The sequence below is a fragment of the Miniopterus natalensis genome, chromosome 5 (assembly GCF_054644295.1).
Source record: "Miniopterus natalensis isolate mMinNat1 chromosome 5, mMinNat1.hap1, whole genome shotgun sequence".
Classification (NCBI taxonomy): domain Eukaryota; kingdom Metazoa; phylum Chordata; class Mammalia; order Chiroptera; family Miniopteridae; genus Miniopterus; species Miniopterus natalensis.
In genome coordinates this window covers 87,867,234-87,888,815 of record NC_142085.1, presented here as the reverse complement: position 1 = coordinate 87,888,815, position 21,582 = coordinate 87,867,234, and the positions used below count along the sequence as shown (strand labels likewise).

At 50.4% G+C, this 21,582-nt stretch overlaps 2 protein-coding genes across 3 annotated transcripts; both read right to left on the bottom strand.

The window, feature by feature from the left end:
• Positions 1-279: 279 nt before the first annotated feature.
• Positions 280-15,981, bottom strand: PNLDC1 (PARN like ribonuclease domain containing exonuclease 1). Its single transcript, XM_087817787.1, has 19 exons — positions 15,906-15,981; positions 15,458-15,515; positions 15,104-15,177; positions 13,347-13,386; positions 12,656-12,779; positions 12,387-12,475; positions 10,793-10,893; positions 9,035-9,111; positions 8,719-8,862; positions 8,184-8,253; positions 6,576-6,661; positions 5,325-5,380; positions 4,419-4,483; positions 3,843-3,896; positions 3,381-3,423; positions 2,578-2,677; positions 2,091-2,266; positions 1,875-1,973; positions 280-930 (listed from the first exon to the last, which is right to left on the bottom strand). The coding sequence occupies exons 1-19, from the start codon at positions 15,979-15,981 to the stop codon at positions 867-869; spliced, it is 1,596 nt and encodes a 531-aa protein (XP_087673913.1). The 3' UTR covers positions 280-866.
• A 1,926-nt stretch (positions 15,982-17,907) lies between these two features.
• On the bottom strand, positions 17,908-20,612 carry MRPL18 (mitochondrial ribosomal protein L18). Of its 2 annotated transcripts, none has more exons than XM_016211275.2 (4): positions 20,481-20,612; positions 20,018-20,204; positions 18,964-19,046; positions 17,908-18,273 (listed from the first exon to the last, which is right to left on the bottom strand). In XM_016211275.2, exons 1-4 carry the CDS (start codon positions 20,545-20,547, stop codon positions 18,206-18,208), a joined length of 405 nt encoding a protein of 134 aa, XP_016066761.2. In that variant the 5' UTR covers positions 20,548-20,612; the 3' UTR covers positions 17,908-18,205. The 2 variants fall into 2 exon arrangements, with proteins under 2 accessions (XP_016066761.2, XP_016066760.2); XM_016211274.2 differs by having other exon boundaries at positions 18,815-19,046; positions 20,481-20,589.
• Between the last annotated feature and the right edge of the window lie 970 nt (positions 20,613-21,582).

The following is a 21,582-nucleotide window of genomic DNA, read 5'->3' as shown; positions in this document are numbered from 1 at the left end:
TAATATTTGATTAGACCTTAACTCCTTCCTTCCTTCCTTCCTTCCTTCCTTCCTTCCTTCCTTTCTTCCTTCCTTCCTTCCTTCCTTCCTTCCTTCCTTCCTTCCTTCCTTCCTTCCTTCCTTCCTTCCTTCCTTCCCTCCCTCCCTCCCTCCTTCCCTCCTTCCCTCCTTCCCTTCTCTTTTTCTTTCTTTATAAGCTACACTGATGATGAAACGAGTAAATGAATGCATTTATCTGATCAGGATTCTTAAATGCGGTACTATATCAAGATAGCTCAGTATTTTTAAAAAATATTTTTATTGATTTTTAGAGAGAGGGAAAGGGAGAGATGGAAACATCAGTGCCAAAGTGAAACATCAATCGGCTGCCTCCTGCACGCCCTCTACTGGGGATCGAGCTCACAGTCGGGCATGTGCCCTGACCGGGAATCAACCAGCAATGTTTTGGTGCACTGGACACACCCAACCAACTGAGCCACACCGGCCAGGGCTCTTTCTTTTTAATTTTTTTTATGAGTTTATTTAGAAAGTCACAGAGGTAGAAGTAAGCTATAGAAGAAATGGGCTCAGGAAACAAGTTACAGAGGCAAGAGGGCCCTTGGAGCTTAGGGGGACAGAGAGAGGGGTAAAGTAACAGCCTGGGGGAGGAAGAGGGGAAGGGGAAAGGGAAGGGCATGCTCCCGGGAGAGCCACCCAAAGGTTTCTTTATCATTGATAATATTTACAGGATTTTTCATTCAAAATATAACAAAATTCCTCACAATGACCAGACAGATCCGCCTGCAAGTAGAATACAAGTCACAGGAACACAAGCAGGCCGGCCTCCTGGAAAGGGCGGAGAGGGCGAACCGCAGGCGGCTAGGGCTTCAGGGGCTAGGCCGGCCCAGGAGGAGCGCGGCAAGCGCCCAGGCCGTAACTACGCCGCAGACTCTGCAAGGCAAGACGTGGGTCGGCGGCCAGGGGGCTCAGGTGGGCCGTGCGCCCCACAGGCTCGCCCCTCTGGCTTCCTGACTTTGCTCAGCAAATGTTCCTTCTCCTCCCGCCTGTCCCAGCGAGCTGCTGCCTCTCCAGGTGAGAATGGCTCTGGGACACAGAGCAGTCACTCTTCCTAGCGAGTCCCATCAGAGGCTGACACAGGGAAAAGGATTGCCCCGGGTCTTTCCAGATGCTCTGGCTAAAAGCTCTAGACTCAAACTTGACTTTGCTCCAGTCGGTCAGTGACAGCACCTCCACTGCCCCCACTGTGCCCCCAAGCAGTCCAAGCCATGAGCAAACTGTGACCGGGTAATCCAGCTTCCAAACTTGCTCCCGCCCTGCATCCGCCACCCCCGCCCCGTCTGTCTCCTGTCTCAACAGAGCCACGCAGCACGGCTCTGCTCAAACCCCCCACGGTCTGCAGTTTCTCCCCCAGTTCTTACCCATGGCCCTCCATGCGGTTGGGACCCACTTATGACTCTAGTCTCATCTCCTTACTTGTTCACTCCTGGCACTGTGGCCTTCTGGCTGCCCAGGTACCTCCCACCCGAGGGCCTCTGCCTTGTGGCCCCTCTGCCTGGACACTGGGCCTCCCATCTTCTCCTTCATCCCCACCCCCGCCCCTCCACTCCCACCTCCTGAATTGCTCTTCTTGTTAATAAGCACCTGTCACCTAATAGATGATGCAGTTCACTCGATTACTTATAGATACTTCCCGCTACAGTGCAAGCTCCCTGAGAACAGGAGCCGACATGTCAAACGTTACTGAATCACGTTCAGTTCACTACCCTAGTCGACGACTCCTTTACAGCACACACCAGCTACCGAACTGCGCTCCACGCAGACCAAATGGGGACCACAGGACAGTGTGGCAAGCAGCCTCAGTCCTGGTCACTTACTGCAACAAGCAGTTGATGTCCGGGGAGTGCCTCCAGTACCGATAGAGGGAGACCTGCAGGGTGGGGTGGCCCCTGTACTCCTTCAGGATGCTCCGAGCGCTGCCAAAGGAAGGGTGCTCAGGTCAGGCACGTGAGCGGCAGCCAAGTGGCTGTGGGCAAAGAGATAGGGTGGCCGGGAGGACACGGGACGGGACAGCTGAGAACCAGGGCACCTACTCCTTGAACTTATTGGTCAAGAGCAGGAACTGGTTGCGCGTGAGTCGCCGGACATCGAATTTGCAGAGACTGTGGAACTCGCGGTAGACCTGCTGCTCGCTGACCCCAGGCCACCTCCTGACGCTGAGCAGGAGGATGGGGGGTCGGATACTGGGGTAATCTGGACCAGAAAAGTTCTGGAAGACAGGAAGAAGAGCCGAAGAAAGTTTCCACCATTCCTACTGATGACCCCCCAGTCTGAAAATCCTGAGAGAGAAGCTAGGAAGGGCTCCATCTGGGGTTGGAGGGAGGGGAGACGGAAGGAAAGAGAGGGTCCATGTTGGTTTTGGCAGAAAGACAAGAAAAAATAACCAGTTTGGTGGAGCATGAGCACCCCCTTCAACTCTGAGTTTGGTAGTTATCAGAACCCCCGAGATATTCCAGAGGACCAGGCTGCCTCTCAGCACAGCCTCTGAACAGGAGAAGGAGCTAAGCGAAGGCTACTCACGATCTTAGGGACCCCAGCTCGGATCAGATTCACCTGGTTCACGTAGGGGGCCAGCACGTCAAGGTACAGGGGGAAGGAAGGCTCAGGTATGGAGCCAGCTCTACACGGACAGAGAGAACCCGAAGCACTCAGGCAGGCACGCACCCACCCTGGGCCGGGGCTAAGATCCCCAGGCAGATCAGGGGAAGGGCTGCCTCGGATGACTCTCGTTTCCTCCCTCACAATTCCTGAGGCTCAGGTCGGTGTGCTTCCCCCACTGACCAACCTCATAAAGGTCCCTCCATGGCCTACACCGAAGCGGAGCTTCCGGTGGTCACCATCTGTTGGTGACAGTTTGGTGGCAATCCCTCCACTGATAAACATTAGCAACAGAGCTCAGAGAATTAGCGAGAGGCCACTGTTCAGAAGATGGTCCAGTGATCATCCCTCGACTCCACATGGCCAACCCTCAGTCCCTTGTCCCACCCCCTTGTCCTGCTACCAGCCCTGCCTCCATCCAGAGAGACCACACCCGAGCACAGGCTGTAAGGAGGCTCAGGCTTTGGAGGTGGGCGGGCCTGGGCCACTCCAGAGCTTCTCTAAACCTGGGAGGGTTTTAGGTCGTGAGGGTTGAAAGGAATAAAGGCCGTAGGCCCAGGGGCCATGGCACTGAGGGCCTCTGCTGCTGTTAGCTGCCTTGCCGCTGGCCAGGGACTGCATTTACGTAGTGACTTTCTGCGCCCTCCGTTCTTTGGGAGAGCCAAGGGAGCCCGGAGGTCAGCGGGGAGGGGGGCGAATCGCAGGAGGAAAGAAGGGACACTCACCCGTGCACTCTCCACAGGAGCAAGTGAGCCACTTTCAAAAGAACTGGGGGGAAAAGCCAGAAATGTAGCTCAACCTGATCATCACTGTATCAAAACGTGCAAACGCACATGTTACTTCCATCATGTGCAACCCACCCGGGAGTGCGTGGGACGGCATGCACTATCACAAATTAAACATGAATCTCCTTTTAATTTTTTTTTTTTAATCCTGACCAGAGGATATTTTGTCCATTGACTTTGAGAGAGAGTGGAAGAGATGGAGGAGGGGGGAGGAGAGAGAGAAGCATCGGAGAGAGACACATCAAATGGCTGCCTCCCAACCAGGGCTGGGGATCGAACCTGCAACCGAGGTATGTGCCGGAATCGAACAAGAGACCCTCAGTCTGAGGGCCGATGGTCTAACCACTGAGCAAAACTGCACAGGGCAAACATGAGTCTCCTTTTAAAGGAACAGTGACTCACCTGATCCGCAGAGGAAGGCGTCGTAGGCTGCTTCATGGGGGTACTTTGTCTCCACTGAGGCGTTCCAGAAGCAGGAGAGAGTCAAGCAGCGATTAGAACACACCTGGAAAAGGAGTCTCTCCCCTACCCTGGCATCGCACCCCGTGGGCTGTGAACACACCGCCGTCCCCACCCGGGTCCGGGTTCCACTCGCACTGGCTGTGCACACACAACCTCCAACCGCCCTTCCTCCAGAGCCGCGTGCACCCGTCTCCCACCCACACCCCATCCTCACCTCGGTCCTCCCCAGGGCGGCAGGAGCACCCACAGGGGGAGGAAGCAGAAAGCCGAGAGCCTCCCAACAGACTACTCACCATGGCCAAGGGGAGCAGACGCCCCCCACCCTGGCCCAGGACCTCGATGCCTCCAGGATGGCTCCTTTCGAGCGAGGGGGTGACAGGCAGCACAGGACAGGACACCGGTGGAGAAAGCCCCAGCCGCCCTGTGCACACTCCTGGGCCCCAGGGAGACCCGGCCCCAGCTCTGGCCCCTCAGCACCTCGCCCACTGTGAGGAGTGGGCACTCTTGGGCACTTACCGTATTTCTCACACTCGCTGGCGTGAATAATCACTGGCCCAGAATTCTTGGTGGGATTCAAGTCACTGTTGCAGAAGAGAAACAGGACAAAGACTGTTTACCAAGAATAGTCCCTCTGGGTCTCCCCTCACGCTCTTAAGTGAACATAAATAAAAATGTTCTCAGTACTGGGGCACCTTTAAAGGGAAAAAAAAAATCTAGGCCTGGGTAAACAAGGCCTTGGTAACTAGGCAACTGGATGGGTAAGAGAGCAGCGGGCACAAAGCTGAACCGACCAGTGGTTCTGAGCATCTATGGGAAGCTTAACCCAAGCCCAGGCACCAATGTGAACTCGATGCCGGTTCTGCCCAAGGGCTGGCTGTCCAGTGGTCTCAAGGACAAACAGAGAGATGATCGCATCCGCATGCTACATGTGCAGCACCTGAAGCCTGAACAGGGCACACCAAAGGTCAGAGACTCACCCAGCTATTGGCATCACTCATTCATGCGAGTGTTTAATGTGCACCTATTACGTCTTGCACTGCTTTAGGCACCAAGAGAAACCTCAGCGTTCCAAAGAAAAACAAAACAAACAAAACCACCCAGTTCTCATGGAGCTCATCACTCCAATAATCAGAAACAGATCAAAAGAAACACAAAACCCTGGCCCACAGAAAATAGCACGTCATTAAACAGCTGTAGGCATTTTTACCAGGCCCCGCCCCTCTAGAACAGTTTCTCAGCCTCAGCACCAGCAGCATTTTGGGCTGGAGAGCTCTGTGTTGGGTGTCCTGGGCGTCCTGGCCTCACTCCCGCAGTGGCACCCCCAGCTCTAACTGTCTTGACATTGCCAACCTGTCCTGGGGAGCAAAATCGCCCGACTGAGAAGCCTGCTCTAGAGGCAGCTCCAAACAAAAGCTTCCTCACCTGTTTAGGACTTCATAAACTTCGGAAAGATTTGAAACCCTTGGGAAATTCAGTTCCTATAATTATGGAAAACAAATTAGGGAGAATGAAGGGTGTTTGCTTTTGCTGACGTTCTGCTTCAGGTGCTAGCAAGTGGCCACTCAAATGACCTGGGGAATGTCAACTCCCATACCTCTCTCCAAACATACCTCTCCTGATTACTAATTAGATTGCCAGGGTGCCTAGTGTCCTTGGATTGGGTTCCTATAAGGGACCCAATAACCCAAGCTAGAAAAAGCTGCCACAAACACAGCCCATACTATCTTCCTTTAAAGACAAGTGTTTAAGGAGTTCTAGAAACACAGGACTCCACAGACCCAGGCCAAGGACACACATGTAGAACACCAGGCATGCTAAGGACAGAGGGCCTTGGGCAGTGCAGGGTCAGGGCGTCCAAGAGTCCATCTCATCTTGTGTGGAAAGCAGCAGCACCGGTTCCCTGAGATCAGCCCCACACCCTTCCCTCTGCCCCAGGACAGTTACCTGGAGACAAGCAGCATCACAGAACACTGTCAGAGCTGAAACATGTGAAGCATGAAAAGAGTGCGTCTCCAGGCAAAGATGTACCTGCCAGGCTCATTTTTGTGGCTCCCTTATGGAACCATTAACTTTAAGTGATCACCTTAAGGCTTAAAAACACTGGACCAATTCCTCTTTCTTTGCGGCTCAGTTTAACGTCTAAGCAGCATTTAAACCAATTGGGTGCTTCCCCACAAACGCACAACAGAAGTCCCCTGGGAGCTTCGGAAATCCCAGCCCTCCCCTCCAACCCGGAGAAGCTGCCGGTAGGGTCCAGGTGTTGGGACTTAGCTCCCAGGTGATTCTAATGGGCTGTCAGGGTTGAAAACCCAGGACCTTAAGGCTCAGTAAAGATATTTTCTCACAATGTTTCAAGAGGGCCTCCCCCCCCCCATGCTCTTTACATGTTGCAAATACTAGGTACGAGTCAGCTCTAGAACAAGTTCTGCTGCCCCATCTAAACAACTATACACAAGTAAGTCCAAACATGGGAACGTGAATGAGGGAGGGAAAAAAATTATATATACGCTGGTGTCATCCAGAGGGGCCAAAACCAAAAAGGAAACTGAGGCTGGTTATAATATACAAGAGCACGGTTCGAGGAACAATTTTTTGAGAGAGAGAGAGAGAGAGAGAGAGAGATGAGTCACTGGGACAAAGCATCCCGTAACCTAAAGCAACGTCATTCCTCACCTTCCATATGTCCTTCGTCACATTCTTAGTGTCAATGAGGACAGGAAAAAGGCTGTGGATATTCAGCTTAAACTGATTGTAGCTTTCTGAAGGGAAAGACCCAGAGGGTCAGAAGTGGGTATGTCACAAAAGTGAGTTTGTTGGTAAAATGGGAAGTTCTTCAACCTAGCTCGTCACCAACTGGTTAACAAATAAAACAAAAAAGGAACTGAAAACATCCTTATTACTAGTGGTTAAGGATTCTAAATCCCAATCCAGCCTGCCACCACCGTTTGTAACAGGAAAGGCCACACGGCTTTCCAGTAAATTCGGGATACTGCCATTGCCAACATTGGTTCACGTAGTTTGCAAAGTTCTAGCCAATGGAAAAAGGGGGAAGGGGGGTTACTGGGAATCAAGTACGAAATCATCACTTGTAAATGACTGTTCACAGAAAAATGAACTAGAAATCATTATAATGAGAGTAAAGTGCCCTGATAACAATTTTTAAGCCGCCTGCTCTGCTCCTCTCACCACCCTCCCATTTCCTGCTCCCTGAAGGCAAGAAGGCAACTGCCTTCCCTTCTTTTTCTGTTGGTGTCACTCCCATCTCTCTAAACAACACATTTACCTGGCAGGTGGCTTCTCCAGGCTCAGCCACTTAACTACTGACCCCCCCGTGTAAAACCGTAACTGCCTCCCACCCACGGCCAGCGCCCCTCATCACAGCCCGATGCACGCTGGCTGCCAGGGGCCACAAGGGGCGGCTCTCCAGCGACTCTGACTTTCCTGTACAGCTTGTTCTCCCAGGACTTGCACTGTGCTCTCTGCTTAGTTTTTTAGTGAGGGCTTATTATTATTAATTAACCCCCCGTTCTCCAGTTCTCAATATGCTCCAATTGACGTGTTTTGTCCATTCATTTCTTGGGGAAATCTCTCCTAGAACCTCCTCACCCCCCCTTTCGATCTAGACGAGTGTTCTCTGTATATTTATTAGTTCAGTTAATCCCAAACAACCCTGGGATATGGGTACTATGAACACCCTCACTGTATAGGCAAGGAAACGGAGCAGAGGTGTGTTAATATAACTCACTTGAGAATACACATAACCTGCTGCTGTACGTCCAACAAGGTGTCCATGTGGAAAAGTATGGGACAGCTGTACGGCAGGGCCACACAGCCATTAAAATCGCATTTATAGGATAATGACACAGTAAACACTTTCAGTAAGTGAAAAACAAATGCCAAATACAACATCAAATGTGTTATGTGATCAAACATGTAAGAACTCAGAACAGGAAAGGCCAAGTGTCAGGACTAGGGCTGAGATTACAGGGGGTTTGTCTCCTTCACCGTTTCTGACTCTGCCAAGTTTCATACAGTGAGACTGAGCACCCTCTGTAACGGGGGAGGAGCATCAATCCAGACTCGAGCTTTCTTCCCTGAGAATGTCCCCTGGTCTCTACTCTGGGGTATGGAAACCAGCACAGAGGTGCCAACCCCTGCAGAAGCACGCAGACCCTGGGGAGGGGCGTGCACGCAGGGCTCCTGTGCGAGCAGGATTCGGGGCCAATCCCCTTCCAGGTGTGAACTAAGAGCAAAGGAGGGAGACTGTCAGGCGCACCCTACCTGGGAGAGGTCGGAAGAACTTCTCGTGCAGATGCAGCAGGTCCATCATCATATTGTGTCCCACTAAGGGCTACTTGGATCAACAGGAAGGGAAACAGAACTTTAATAATAGAAACAGACACCTACAGACTAATCGTCTCCTGCAAAGGGTGCAGTTTTAGAACCCACAGCACTTCTGACCAAGTGGGAATCCATCCCCTCACCCCCACCCCTGAAAAGTAGCCCAAGTGTTTAAATCCCAGAAAAGAAGGAAAGCAGTGAGTAGGAGCCACACTGGGAAGCAGATAAACACTCACTTCCCCAGTAGTTAGTATTGAAATGCCTGAAAGGAGCAAAGAAATAACAATTCATATGGACGGTCTCTCCTCAAATTAATCCATCATGATCTGGTGAAAGCAAGTTAGACCCGTACAGCCAGCTATCAACAAGGAGGAATCACTTATTTTAAGGAATTTTCACCGTTGGCGGTCCCACCAGTGTTACGGCCAGAAATACAAAAGACTGCTACGGACCAAGAAAACAGAGATCTTCCTACCTTCTGGGCTTTCACCAGCATCTGGAAAAACACAGAGAAGCCCCTCGCAGAGAGAAGAATCTTCTCCCTCCAGCGGCTCTCTCGGTCGCAGGAGGTGTTCTGAAGGTACCAGCGATGCTGCCTGCTCACCTTCTTCACCATCACCTGGAACGAGACAGGCTCCCCGAGTCCCGGGAAGGCTGCTGCCAAGGATGCGGCTCTTCATCGCAAAAGGGGGGGGGGGAGAGACACAGAGACTCGGATCACAGAGGCCAGATGTGGCCGGAGGAGAGAGAGGATGGAGTGGCTACGGCGCCGGCTCCAGGTGAGAACTCACCCCTTGGTCGCCCAGCACTGTCCAGATGTCAGGGAGGGCCTGCCTCAGGACCAGCTGCACCTCGAAGGCCTGGAAGCCTGCAGCAGGGAAACACAAGGCTTGCAGAGAACCCCCGCCACCCTGGGCCGGCATCCACCTTCCCCTCGAGAGGCCCGAGAGAAGCAGAAGCTGGGAGACGGGTCAAACGGAAAAGCAGCTCCCGGGTGTGCTGACGCCCAGGAGCCCACGCGGCAGGGACGGCGCAGCGTGTCGTGGCAACGATCTAGGGCAGCAGTTTATCTCAGGGCCCCTTTGCAACTGAGGGCCCCAAAGGGTTTTTTTGTGTGTGAATTATAGCTATCAATAGTCACTGTATTAGAAATTAAAGCTATACATTAAATTCAAAATTGTAAAGTTTTCTTTTCAAATAATAAGCCCATTCTGCTTTACCCAGGGTTTTGTAGCATCACACACTGGCTATTTGGAAAACACTGGTTTGCCGAGCTACACAGATCTTCCAATGTCTACACATTTCACTGTAGAACAGCAACAAAAGACGCCTGTAAGTATGCCACAGGCCTCATCAGAAAGGTCTCAGTGCTGCGAAGCTGTCAAGCCTGTGGCGGCAGACTCGAGTTTCCCAAAGCTCCAGTTTTGACTAAAAGCTCGTTTATCACTCGCGAATATTGAGTCATTCTCCCTGAAGGGCAGGCTCGCTTTTTTTCATTTGGCAAAACGGTTGAAAATACCCAAGTCAAGATAACTGCAGTCAGTTCCTTTAAGTAAAAATAATATTCCATTAAAAAAATAAATAAATAAAAGCAGCTGATTCAGTTCTCAACTCCAAAACGCACACGATTTTTCCCTCAAGACAACCACGCAGTTTGGTGGGCAGCTGCAATGTTTTATGTACACTTACTTTTCTACATACTCATTTTGACACAGAATTATTTAAAAAGATGAGCAATGGTTGAGATTTAATAAAATTAAGAATTATTACTTTTTCAACAAGGAAAATGTTAAGTAAAAATTGATTTTTTTAATCCTCACTTAAGGATATGTTCATTGATTTTTAGAGGGGGAGGAATGAGAGAAACATCAATCAATTGCCTCTCACATGAGCCTCAACCGGAGACCAAACCTGAAACCTACTTAGGTATGTGCCCTGACCAGGAATCAAACCCGCAATCCTTCAGTGTATGGGACAACGCTCCAACCACACTGGCCAGGGCAAAATTGGATTTTTTTTTAACTAAGAGTAACTGGTGACAGAATATACTGACTACTGGCGCGTTGACGCCACACCTTAATCTGTGCCCAGGTGATGACAGGTTCACCCACCGGTGCTTCAATACCATCAGCGCAGGTGGCACAGCGACAATGGCAATTGATAGCTGAGTGATATTCTGACAACACTTTCAACCTCATGGACCCCCCGGAAAAGGGCTGAGAGACCCCAGGGGTCCACAGACCAGGGCTGAGGACCACTAATCTAGGGCACGTTCATTGCAATTTAGCATGGCACTGTAGGGGGGAAATTCAGGGATTAACAAAAGTAAATACAAGTGCAGGGGGCACTCAGGATTGGGACCAAAGGATGACTCTGAATAGAACTTCACTTCCTCAACCTCAAAATTCAGGATAGGTCCAAAAGCCTTCAATTTCTGAATGCAGGTCAGGGCTCTCTCACCACAAGGACCAAGCGTCTGCTGAGCGAATGCCCAGGCCCCGTGGAAGGAGAGGGTGTGTGTAGTGACCAGGCCAACGTCTCCTGCCTACCGGCGATACCAGGGAGAGTCATCCAGTCGCCTTCCTCTGCCAGGTTCAGCCACCGCGTCACCTCATCAATCACCACCTTCATTTGGTCTTTATCCAGAGAACTGAAAATGGGCACACGAGAGTGGAAATGCTGGAGAAAACCCCCAGAACCGTAAGATGATGTTAGCGTGGGCATGGCTCCTGAGGCCTCCAGTGTTAACATTGTGATCCTGGCAAGAAAATGTACCCAAAAAAGACTATTTATTTTCCAAGTCTCGTTCTGCAACAGGAAGCCAGGCCCTGGCCTGTCCCCCCATATGTCGATGGGAGAACGCCCTGTGCCTCCCGCTGTGCTAGCACCGACGGGGGAGCTGGCAACTAGCCGGCCCTGCACACTAACAGCTGGCCTGTCTCCCTAACTCAGCTTTCGGAGGTGAAAAGGTGCCACCTGGCCGAGGAGGACCAGACGGGAGCTCTGGGGAGAGCATCTTCTCAGGTGTCGGTATCCTGAGACACCGAAAGACTTCACCGACATCTGAAAACAGAACGCTAAAAATTCAAATTGCTCTTTCCCTTACAAAAAGCTACATTTTTATGTGAAAACCACAAACAAGGATTAAAAAAAATTTTTTTAAAGCAAAAAACTCCAACATGACATAAGATCATGATGTGGACCAAATAATGATCACCTTGCAGAGCAAATGCTGTCTAATTTAACCCCTTTCCTGATGAGGCGTAGAACAGGAGCTATGCCCATCCTGAGCCAGACAAAGGCATGAATCTGAAGCCCAGAGAGCTTAAGTAACTTGTTCAAAACCAGGCAACGGGACCTGGCAGCCTGTCCCTTCCACCACACAGTGCTGCCACTCACCCACCACCTCACCCCTGCCCCTGCTCTATAGAAGGACAAGATCTCAAGGATGACACCTGGCACTGGGGCCAAAAGGAAAGAGGCAGACACCTTGCCCTCGGGGGACACAGCAGGATCAAGCACAAGAGGTGAGGCATGTGAACTGCACGGTCAAGGTTATCCGTGACGTGCCCCTGAAAACTTCCTAGGACCACAGTGAGGCCAACATACCATCTCAGACAGAGCCATCTCCCACAACGGGGGTGCACTTCCTGCTTCTGTGAGTACCGATTTAAGAGTCAGTTCTTTTTCTTTTTTCCTTTCTTTTTTTTAAAAATGTTTTTATTGACTTCAGAGAGAGGAAGGGAGAAGGAGGGAGAGAGACAGAAACATCAGCGATGAGAGGGAATTGTTGATTGGCGCCTCCTGCATGCCCCCTGCTGGGGATCAAGCCCACAACCCGGGCATGTGCCAGGACAGGGACTCTGTTACCTCCTGGTTCACAGGTTGATGCTCAACCACTCCCTTCATCTTTAAGCACTGAACTCACACTCGGGGCAGTGAGCGGTCTCTCCATTCAGGCGTGGGAATGGAGTCGCTGGCACTTCGAGCGGTTGTTTGACTGGGCACAGGCAGCAGAGGCCACCCCAGCTAAGGGGGACGGGGCCGTCACCACACTCTGGAGGGAGCATGCCCAGCCACAGGAGACGCAGAAGAGCTCCCGCAGTGATGCAGCCCACCAAGCCCCCCGAGGGCGGGCTTTACCTGCGGACTCTCCAGTTCCCGGTCAGGATGCTGTGCTGGATTTTCTTCTCCTGCTCTTCATTCATATACGGGATTCCATTTTTGAGAAACTAAAGACAGGAAGAGAACTGGGAGTCTAGTAGCGTCATCCTCGGTGTTGGGGAGCAGAGTGGAAAGAAACCCCCCTTATCCGGTTCCACACAGACATGAAAGGGGAGGGAAGCGGGACTCAGGGGCCCCTGGGACCAGGTGCCCTCTCAGACCTCCCGTTTCCTCTTCCAGTGCCATACCTTGTTGTAGTCGAAGCCATACTGATTCAAAAACTGAACACTAGAAGCCTGGAAAGAGAATTCCGAGTCCAAAATCCCAAATGTTGTAGGGAAGAGAAAGAAATTACATGAATGGGCTACGTACCTATAAACAAAAAAGTAAACACAAGGAGAAAAAGCCAAAACCATTTTTAAGACTCTGGCTCAGAGCAGGCTTCAGAGTGGGCTCTTCCTTTCACTTGAAAAGTAGTATTTGCATGTCGGCTGTTCCCCGTACTATGGCTGGCCCTGGGGGTCAATGAGAAGAGGCAAAGACGCTGCTCTTGAAGAACAGGATCTGCCCCCCTATCCTGAGCCCAGCAGGACTGCCATCAGCACTGTTTCAGACTGTTGGTGCCTGGGAGCTACATCACCCTCAGTATAACACTGTGCTCACTGCTGCCCTGAAGGCCCACTCAGGAAACAGGGAAAGGAGCGCAGAAAGTGCAGGGCAGGGTGTAAGGAGAGGCCCCCAGAAAGGTGTTGCTTCCAGAGACTTGAAGGACAAGCCGGAGTCTGCAGGGGAGAGAGCAAGGGAAGGGCACAGAAGCAGGGGAGACCATGCGGCATCCAGGGCCAAAGTGGTTCAGAGCCTGGAGCAGAATCTGGGGGCAGCGGGTGGAGAAGGGAAATTGGCGAGGGGCAGGTGTTCTGCAAAGGTCTGGGTACATACTTGTTTGGCTCTCCTTCAATACTGGAAAACACAGACAATCCTAGAAGAAGGACAGTAGGGGGAATGAGTACCAAAGATGAGCCACCAGAAGTTAAACAAAGCATTTTGAACAGTACTTTGCACCCAGAAATACTGGGAGGGCTTTAGAGGAAGATAAGCTCTTTTTAAAAAAAATAAAGAAAAGCAGAGGAGGAGATACATTGAAAACACGAGCGCGGTCGACCTGTGATTCACCTGAAATCACTAAAGCATAATTGTGCATGGTTCTTCAAACACAGCGGTAAAATTAAATTGACTTTTTTTTTCTTGGTTAACCCTTACCTGAGGATATTTTTCCATTGCTTTTCAGAGAAAGGGGAAAGGAGAGGGAAACATCGATGTGAGAGAGACACATCGATGGGCTCCTCCCGCACGTGCCCCGGCCGGGGCCAGGGATCAAGCCTGTAACCGAGGTCCGGGCCCTTGACCAGAATCGGATCTCGAGCCTTCAGTCCGCAGGCCAACGCTCTAACCACTGAACCAAACTGGCTAGGGCTAACTGGACATTTTTATAGTTTTAAAACTAACCAGAGGAAACACCCAAAACCATGAAGATTTATATATTTAATTGACTTAAAATGTCTGTATTGTTAAAAATACCATACACAACGTGAAAAAGGTTTCCAAGCAACAGAAACACACGTGTTTCCCACACTTCTCAAAGAGGCCTTACAATCACCAAGTTTAACCCCCCCCCCCCCGGAGAGTAAGCAAAAGACAAGGAAAGAGCAAAACACACACAGATGTTCACCATCATTTACAGGAAAAGCAAGGGTAAAACCTGTCAAGGCCTGTTTTATAAAGTTTTATTGAAATACAGCCATGCTCATTCATTCCTATACTATCTATAGTTGACTTCCCATCACCAATGGCAAAATTGAGTAGTTGTAACAGACCATATGGCCTGCAAAACCTAAAATATTTATTGTACAGCCTTTACAGAAAAAGTTTGTTGACCCTATATTAAAAATGTAAATCAGAATAACAATTACATCATTTATTCCTCTACTACGTGGGCAACAAAAATTTAAGAGTCATAATAGCGAGCGTGAGTGAGGGAAACTGGCACACTCACTGCTGTTAGTGGGTCACTGTAATCTTTGTGGATGGTGGGTAGGAGGCAACACAGCAATGCTTTAACACACACTCTAACTCTGCAGCTCCACTGCTCCAAGTACCCCAAACACATACACTCACGAGAGCGCAGTAATGTATAAATACTAAGCCAGTCAGTGCTACCTTGCTCTATCACACACAAATGGTACCCAAAGTATGTACCATTAGGAAACAGTCAATAGATACATTCATAGTTTGGAATAAAGCTGTTCAACATGAATAGGAGATCTGCGTGTGCTGATACAGAGAGACCTCTAAACCCCATTAGTGAAAAACAAAGGATGCAGAACAACATGTGTGCAGTGTGATAGTTTGCATCGGTTTTCTCTGAACAAAAATCATACACATTTCTCCTTGAAAGATAGTACAAGGTACCTTAATGTTGATTTATTTAGGCATCGAAATATTGCTGCTAAATTAATCTCTGCCTGTTCCAAAGTGTTAGGTCCGACAGGCATAATACGACCAAAACCAAACAAGCACACAAAATGATAGCTAGGTTCTTTGATAGACGTCACAGCTGTTTGATCAATAAGAAACATAAAGACAATAAAAGTAGCTCTCTTAGTAACTCATGACAAACAACTGAAGATCAAACTCACCAATCTGACAGATGGTAAACTGCTGAACACTCTGACGTGTCTTTAGATACCACTCCGATGGCAAGTCAAAAAGACTGTGAAAAAACAGGCATCTCATTCCAGAGGCAGAGATGGCATCAAGGTGCCCGGCCTCCACACTGGATCAGCACCTCTCAACCATTCTTCCCTGTTACAGCTGGCGAACACCACTAGCCTTTAGTGGACAAAGGCCAGGTCCCCAGCGCCCCACAATGTTGTCCTGCCCGCCCAGTGCCTTTAGGTGCCTGCTGAGAAACAATGCTGGTATGGCCAGGATGCCACCCAGGGGGGCACAGGTGAGCGCCTAGCTCAGCTCTAAGGCAGTTTTAGCTTTACCTGATCTGCTGGGACCGGGACAGGTTAGTGCGAAGGCCCGTGAACTCTATGTCCAGACCTGCCGGGAAAGCAAAACAGGAGAGTCCCCAGGCGCGACCACTGCCACTGCTCTCTATGCTGTAAATGCTGCAGGTGGCAAGCTCGGCTCACACTGCTCCAGAGGCCAGGTGAGTTCAAGAAGGGAAAACGGAGGGAGCCAAGGCAAGGACAAGCCAGGCCACCCAGGTCCGTGGGATAGGTTCCTCCTGGGCCACTGAGGGGCCAAGGGGGCAACTGCCGCTCAATATCCCTCTGCCCAGGCCGAGCAGGAATCTGTCCTTCGGAGGGGCCCTCGCTGAGCCTCCCACGGCCTAGCGACCGTCCCAGCGGGCCTCCCCTCTCCGCCCTGTCCCACCCACGCCACACCCCCGCGGGCTCTCCCAGCCCAAACGGGAACCCCGAGCCTTACCCACGAAGTCCGCGCCCAGAACAAGCTCCTGCAGCAGAGGCAGGCTCTGCTCGAACTCGTTGGCGCCCACGTCCATGGCTGCGCGGCCGCGGCCCCGGTGCGGCCACGCGCTCCACGCGCTCCCACGCGCCCCCTCCGTGCCGCCGGCCTTAAAGGGCTCGCGCAGGTAAACGGGCCGCCCCGCGCCCACACCAGCCCCAGGAGCCCTAGGATCAGGGTCCCGGCCGCGCGCCTCCCCCCGGGCTCAGAGGCATTTGCTTTTAAACCTTGTTGGCCAAGGCAGGGTCGCTTAGACCCGCCTTTCCTTTCCCATGGAAGCCCGTTTGTTTACCTTGCTCCACAGCCCTTTCTTTAGTCGAGACAAACTTCTTCCCGTCCTTTACGTAGACCTGGAAAGCAGGGTTCGGGGGGCGGGGGGGAATTGGGGTCCGAGCACGAGCAAAACCAGGCCTGAGCGGCTCCTCAGCAGACGCGGGGATGGGGGGCCCACACCTCGCCTGCTTCCTGAGAGGCTTCTCCCCAGCTCTGCCATCCTTGCCAGTACTGGCCTGTCCCCCTCCCTTTCCCCACACCCCATTTTTTCCTCACTTTACTTTGTCTGCACCACCACTTACTGATTGATTTTAGAGAAAGAAACATCGATCTGTGGTTCCACTTATTTACGCATCACTGGTTGCCTCCTGCGTGTGCTCTGACGGATCCAACCCAAAACCTTGGCATAGGGGAGGATGCTCTCACCAACGGAGCTGCCCAGCCAGGGCTGCACCCTCACTGTCTTTAATACCTTTATCACACGCCATACAAAGCCTCAAGAATTGCCAAACTGAAGGAATCCTTGGTGCAGAGATACCTAGGACAATCATTTTCCTTGCAGAAAAAAAAAAATCCCTGCCTACGGAAAGGATGCAGGTGAACCATTTCGTCATCATTTCCAAAGCCACTACTCCCCTCCATGGCCTTTTTTACCTCCTTCCTTGAATTCTGGACTTGTTTGAACAGCCTTCTAGAACCATGGCCTTCAAAATGAGATGCTCCAATCACTCTTTAAGGTGAGGGAAGAAAATAGAATATGTATTTGTAAATGCTCCACTGGGGAGACCCTGGCAGGGTGACTCGGTTGGTTGGAGCCTCATGCGGATGCGCCAAGGTTTCTGGTTCAATCCCTGGTCAGGGCACATGCAGGGAACCACCAATGAATACATAGGTGGGTGGAACAGCAGATCAATGTCTCTCTCTAAATATCAATCAATCAATTTTTTTAAATGCACTGGGGTATTTATTGATCAAAAGGGGATTAAGCCATTGCACTCCGAAAGCCTCTCCGAATCAGTTATACTTTTTAAAAATGTTGGTGAATACGTTATCTCTAAAAAACACACTGAATACCCAGATTGACAGTAGTAATGTTCTTTCACTTCTATAGGATGTAATTGGCTATACGTCTAATAATCAAAGGGAAAATGCTCTAGAGGCCACCCTAGCTGTTCACAGGTTCTCCCTCTTCTCATCTTCAACAGCCATAAATGGTTCACACCTTACTTTGATTTAATCAACTCCTTTGTGAGAACTGTCATGATTCCCATCTACCCCAGCTTCAACTTTAGGTTAACTTGAATGCACTTGCAGCTTCATCTCCCATCTCACAAATTTTTTCTTCATGGCAAATTCAGAGTATGCTAACCCTGCCCATTTCCACCTCCATTTTCAGTTCCTCACTGAATTCCTTCACTCTTTCAAATCTGCTTCTCCCTGTTAGGACCCAGGAGCCCAACTGGGGTTAGAATTTGTCCCTTTTATCGCCACATTACTAAGACTGCTTATAATAAATTGATACTGATATTTCATATTTAAAAAAACACCTCCACACCCTGAATAGCAAGAGCTATCATTTGGATCACCCACTGTGAGTTAGACATAGTAACAAGTGCTTTGCATAAACCTCTTACGTGTACTCTTGCCAGACTGAGCTGAAAAAGTGAACAAATTTAGCATAACCAGAAAATAAAAGTTCATACTATGCCTTTATTCTTTAACTTATAAACATTTAATTTGTCCTTCAAAAGTTAATTACAAGTGGTGACAGCTTTTCTCAGACATTTCTCTCATGTCCAAGAGAAGGGAAGACTTTAGCCCCACACACACAAGGGGAGAAGGGGATGATCATAACTGCTACCAACACTCCGCAGTTACGTTACAGCATAAAACTTCCAAGCTGGCTGTTCTTCCAGATGCTCCCTTCTGACGGATGTAATAGTTGACAGCCTGATATTTACACGTCCCAAACAATGCCTCTGTTTCATTCATAAATTCTCCGAGGCTCCTGTAGCACCACACCCCCTTCTGTCAGAGCACTCTGTAGTCGTTTCATCTGGTTTTAAAGACCAGAAAAAAAGGGAAAGATTAAATCATCACCACAAGTAAGCTGACAATAAACAGCCCACTTCCCAGGAGAAACAGAACTGAACTACTGATTTGCTCTTCGCTAACTTCCCACCCACCCTGGTTTTTCAGAAGGTGATCTTAATGACATAGATACGAAAAAAGAATGTAGAAACATCAAGGATATCAAGCTGTTTTAAATATTATATATATGGTGTGTTAATATGTGAACAGGTAAGCAAAGTGTTCGGCATGGTGGCTATGGAATCCGTCGCTGTGGGTTTGAACTCCCCCCCCCCCCCAACTCTCTGGGCAAGCCAGTCTCGGGGTATTTATACACAGAACCAGCAACATTAGTGCTGCCCCTGGGCTGCTGTGAGAATGAAACCAGGTAATGCACATCAGGACACTCACCTCCGAGTGTGATACATGAAAATAACTTGAAGTATGGAACTATTAGTATTATGTTAGTATCTAATGTCAAGAATTAACACAATGCCTTTTAAATAAGTACATGAAAACAAATATACCGAGTCTGAGGCTGCCTCCCAAGGAGTTGGTTGGTAGACCATGAAGTTGATTCCTGCCTGTAAGCATCGTTCTGCCAGCACTCGTCCTACACTCTCACAAGCCACCACGTTTTTGGTACTGTAAAGGTGCTTTTTAATAGCCCATTCACGTGTGGATGCAGAAACCACAACCTGGCCATTGCAATGCTCAACAAGTGCTTCTACGTGATGCTGAGTCCTTATAACTCGCAGCCTAAATGAGAGAAGAGAACAATATCATAAAAGACTCCTAAAGATAAACGACCACTGGTGAACACATGCCTAAATATTTTGATCATTTATTTCAACATACTTAAACTGGATTTTACTTGGGAAAGGTACTTTTCCTCTGCCCTTATGAGAATATCCTCAATAATAAACCAAACACTTCACTTAACCTCAAATATCAAAGAGAAACTTAGTACTTCTGAGAGCAGAGATTTATTTACACAGCAACTACTTCAAAAAAGGATTTGAGGAGTTAGAGCTAAGTTGCTGACCCTACACTGGGTAAAGATAAGCTTACTCTATGCTTTTATTTTCCAGCTAACACCAAAATAAGTGTAAGACGGATCAAAGACTTAAATGCATATAAAACAGCTAACATAGTTCCTGGCAAACAGAAAGTGTTCAGTAAATAACCATCTTTATAACAGACTCCTAACTAATCTTCTCGCTTCTAAAAATGCATTCTCCCTAAAGTAACCAGAATGATCTTTAATTCAGGCTCAAACTTTAAATCCTCTCATAGTTTCTCACTGCACTGAAACGAAGTCTAAAGCGCTTACTTTGATTTACAAGTTAACGATCTGTATCCTACCTGCCTCTCCATTTTCACCTTACACCATTCACCCCTTTGTCCACAGAGATCTTCAAACCAACCAAGCTCACACCCACCCTAGCTGCTGTTTCTTCTGCCGGCAATGCTCTTCTTGGCTGATAACTGGGCTTATTCCTCTCTCAGAGGGTCCTAGTAGGCACCCAGTCCCCCATTCAACCATCACCCTTTTTAAATGTTCCCCGTGACACCTCCTTGTTTCCGCCCCCTCACTTCCGCTAACCCCTCCTCCGCCCACCGCACCTCCGCTTCCTCAAGACAGAGTCCCCAGCAGTATGAATGAACTGGTGCAAGCAATCTGCAGGGCACAGCGCGCTGCTCTGTCAGTAGCCAGCAGGCTTAGTTACCTGTGCCAGAACTCCCGGGAGGGCCACACTGTCCCCCAGCCCCGCTCCTTCCTGGCCACAGCAAGGAGCTCCAGGTTCCGGGGGTTCCTGTTGGTGAACTCTGGGGCAACAGCCTCATTTACCAGAGGGTCCACTTCAGGCGCCACCTCTGTCTTGGAACTGGTGGAGAGCGCCGCGACCCCACGTCCTAAGAACGGAAACCACCAAACGGATCTTTAAAAATGACGAATACGGACAAGACAGGAACATTCCCATCCACTCCCCCCCAGTCTTTGCGCCCTGGAAGGGGAACAAAACGTATGCTTGGCCACAGCGTGGCCTGATCTCAGACCCCGGTCCTTAAATTTTTACGACTGTCACAATGCTGTTAGGTCGTTTACCCTTCGATGTTGAAAATAAAATACGACTTGCACATGCACTTTACCCCAGGGAGTAATCTCCGAGAAGCGGGAAGATTAAGTACCCGGGTTCCTGCAAACCGTCAACAACTCCCAGGACCGTGACCGAAGCGCCATCGCTGAGGGGATCATGGGGAAAGCCCAGGGAAAGCTTCGCCTCCTTCCCTCACCCGCGACCCCACGGCTCACTGGCCGCAGCCATATTAACTCAGGAAGAAGCCTGAGGATCACGCTGGTCACAGACGCCTCCGCCCGGAACTAACGACTTCCCTGCCGCTGAATGGCTAAGGAGACAACCTGTTATCTCCGCTCCTCCAATCATCGCTTACGCTGGGGTGCACGCAGCCGCCTTGAGCCGACCAACCACCTCGCAGAAACGCACCAGGGGGTGGGCGCGTCGGGGGGGCGGGGTTAGGAATCCGCAAAGGCGCACCGGCCCCAGAGCACTCACTACCACCGGCTTTTTGCCGGAGCCCCGCGAGGAGCCCGCAGCCTCTTGCTACCTTACTGGGCTCTGTGGTCGCAGAGCTTAGACCGACTGTGAAGCCACACACACCTGTTGGGCACCGGGAGAGACCGGGCAGAGCGTGATGCAGTTTTCTCTTCAGAAGCGGCGCCTGTCATTTTCCTGACGGGCCCTGGGAAGCCTCGCCCGGCCCAGCCTGGCCCAAGCGTACGCGCAGCCCAGGAACCAGGCCGCGGCTGTGTGCTCTCCAAGGCAGTTCCTGCGCTAAAGGAGGACGAGGAAAACGTTTACCGCGTAAGCCACTGGTGCCCGCAAGAATTTCTCAAACATGCAACCCCGGACTCGTCAGGGACACCGACCTCTTTTCCCTTACACTGTCAAATAAGTGACGACAGCTTACACTGCCCAGTGTGAATGAACCAGAACTATACCTATTTTTGTCAGATCGGCAAAATATACTTCTTGGTGTGCCACAAAACGGAAAAGCTGTTCAAACTCGCCGGTACAAAACAACCCGCACCAGCCCCTCTGAACCCCCCCCCCGCTCCGCCGCCTCGAGGACGGCCCGCCCCTTCCCCTCCCCTCACGCTCCGAGCTCCACCCCACCGCGAACCGCCCCTTCTAGAAGGCACTAGAATGTGCAAACGCGCACGCGCAGCGGAGCGCTTTCTACCAACGGCCCGAGACGCTGACTTCCGTTC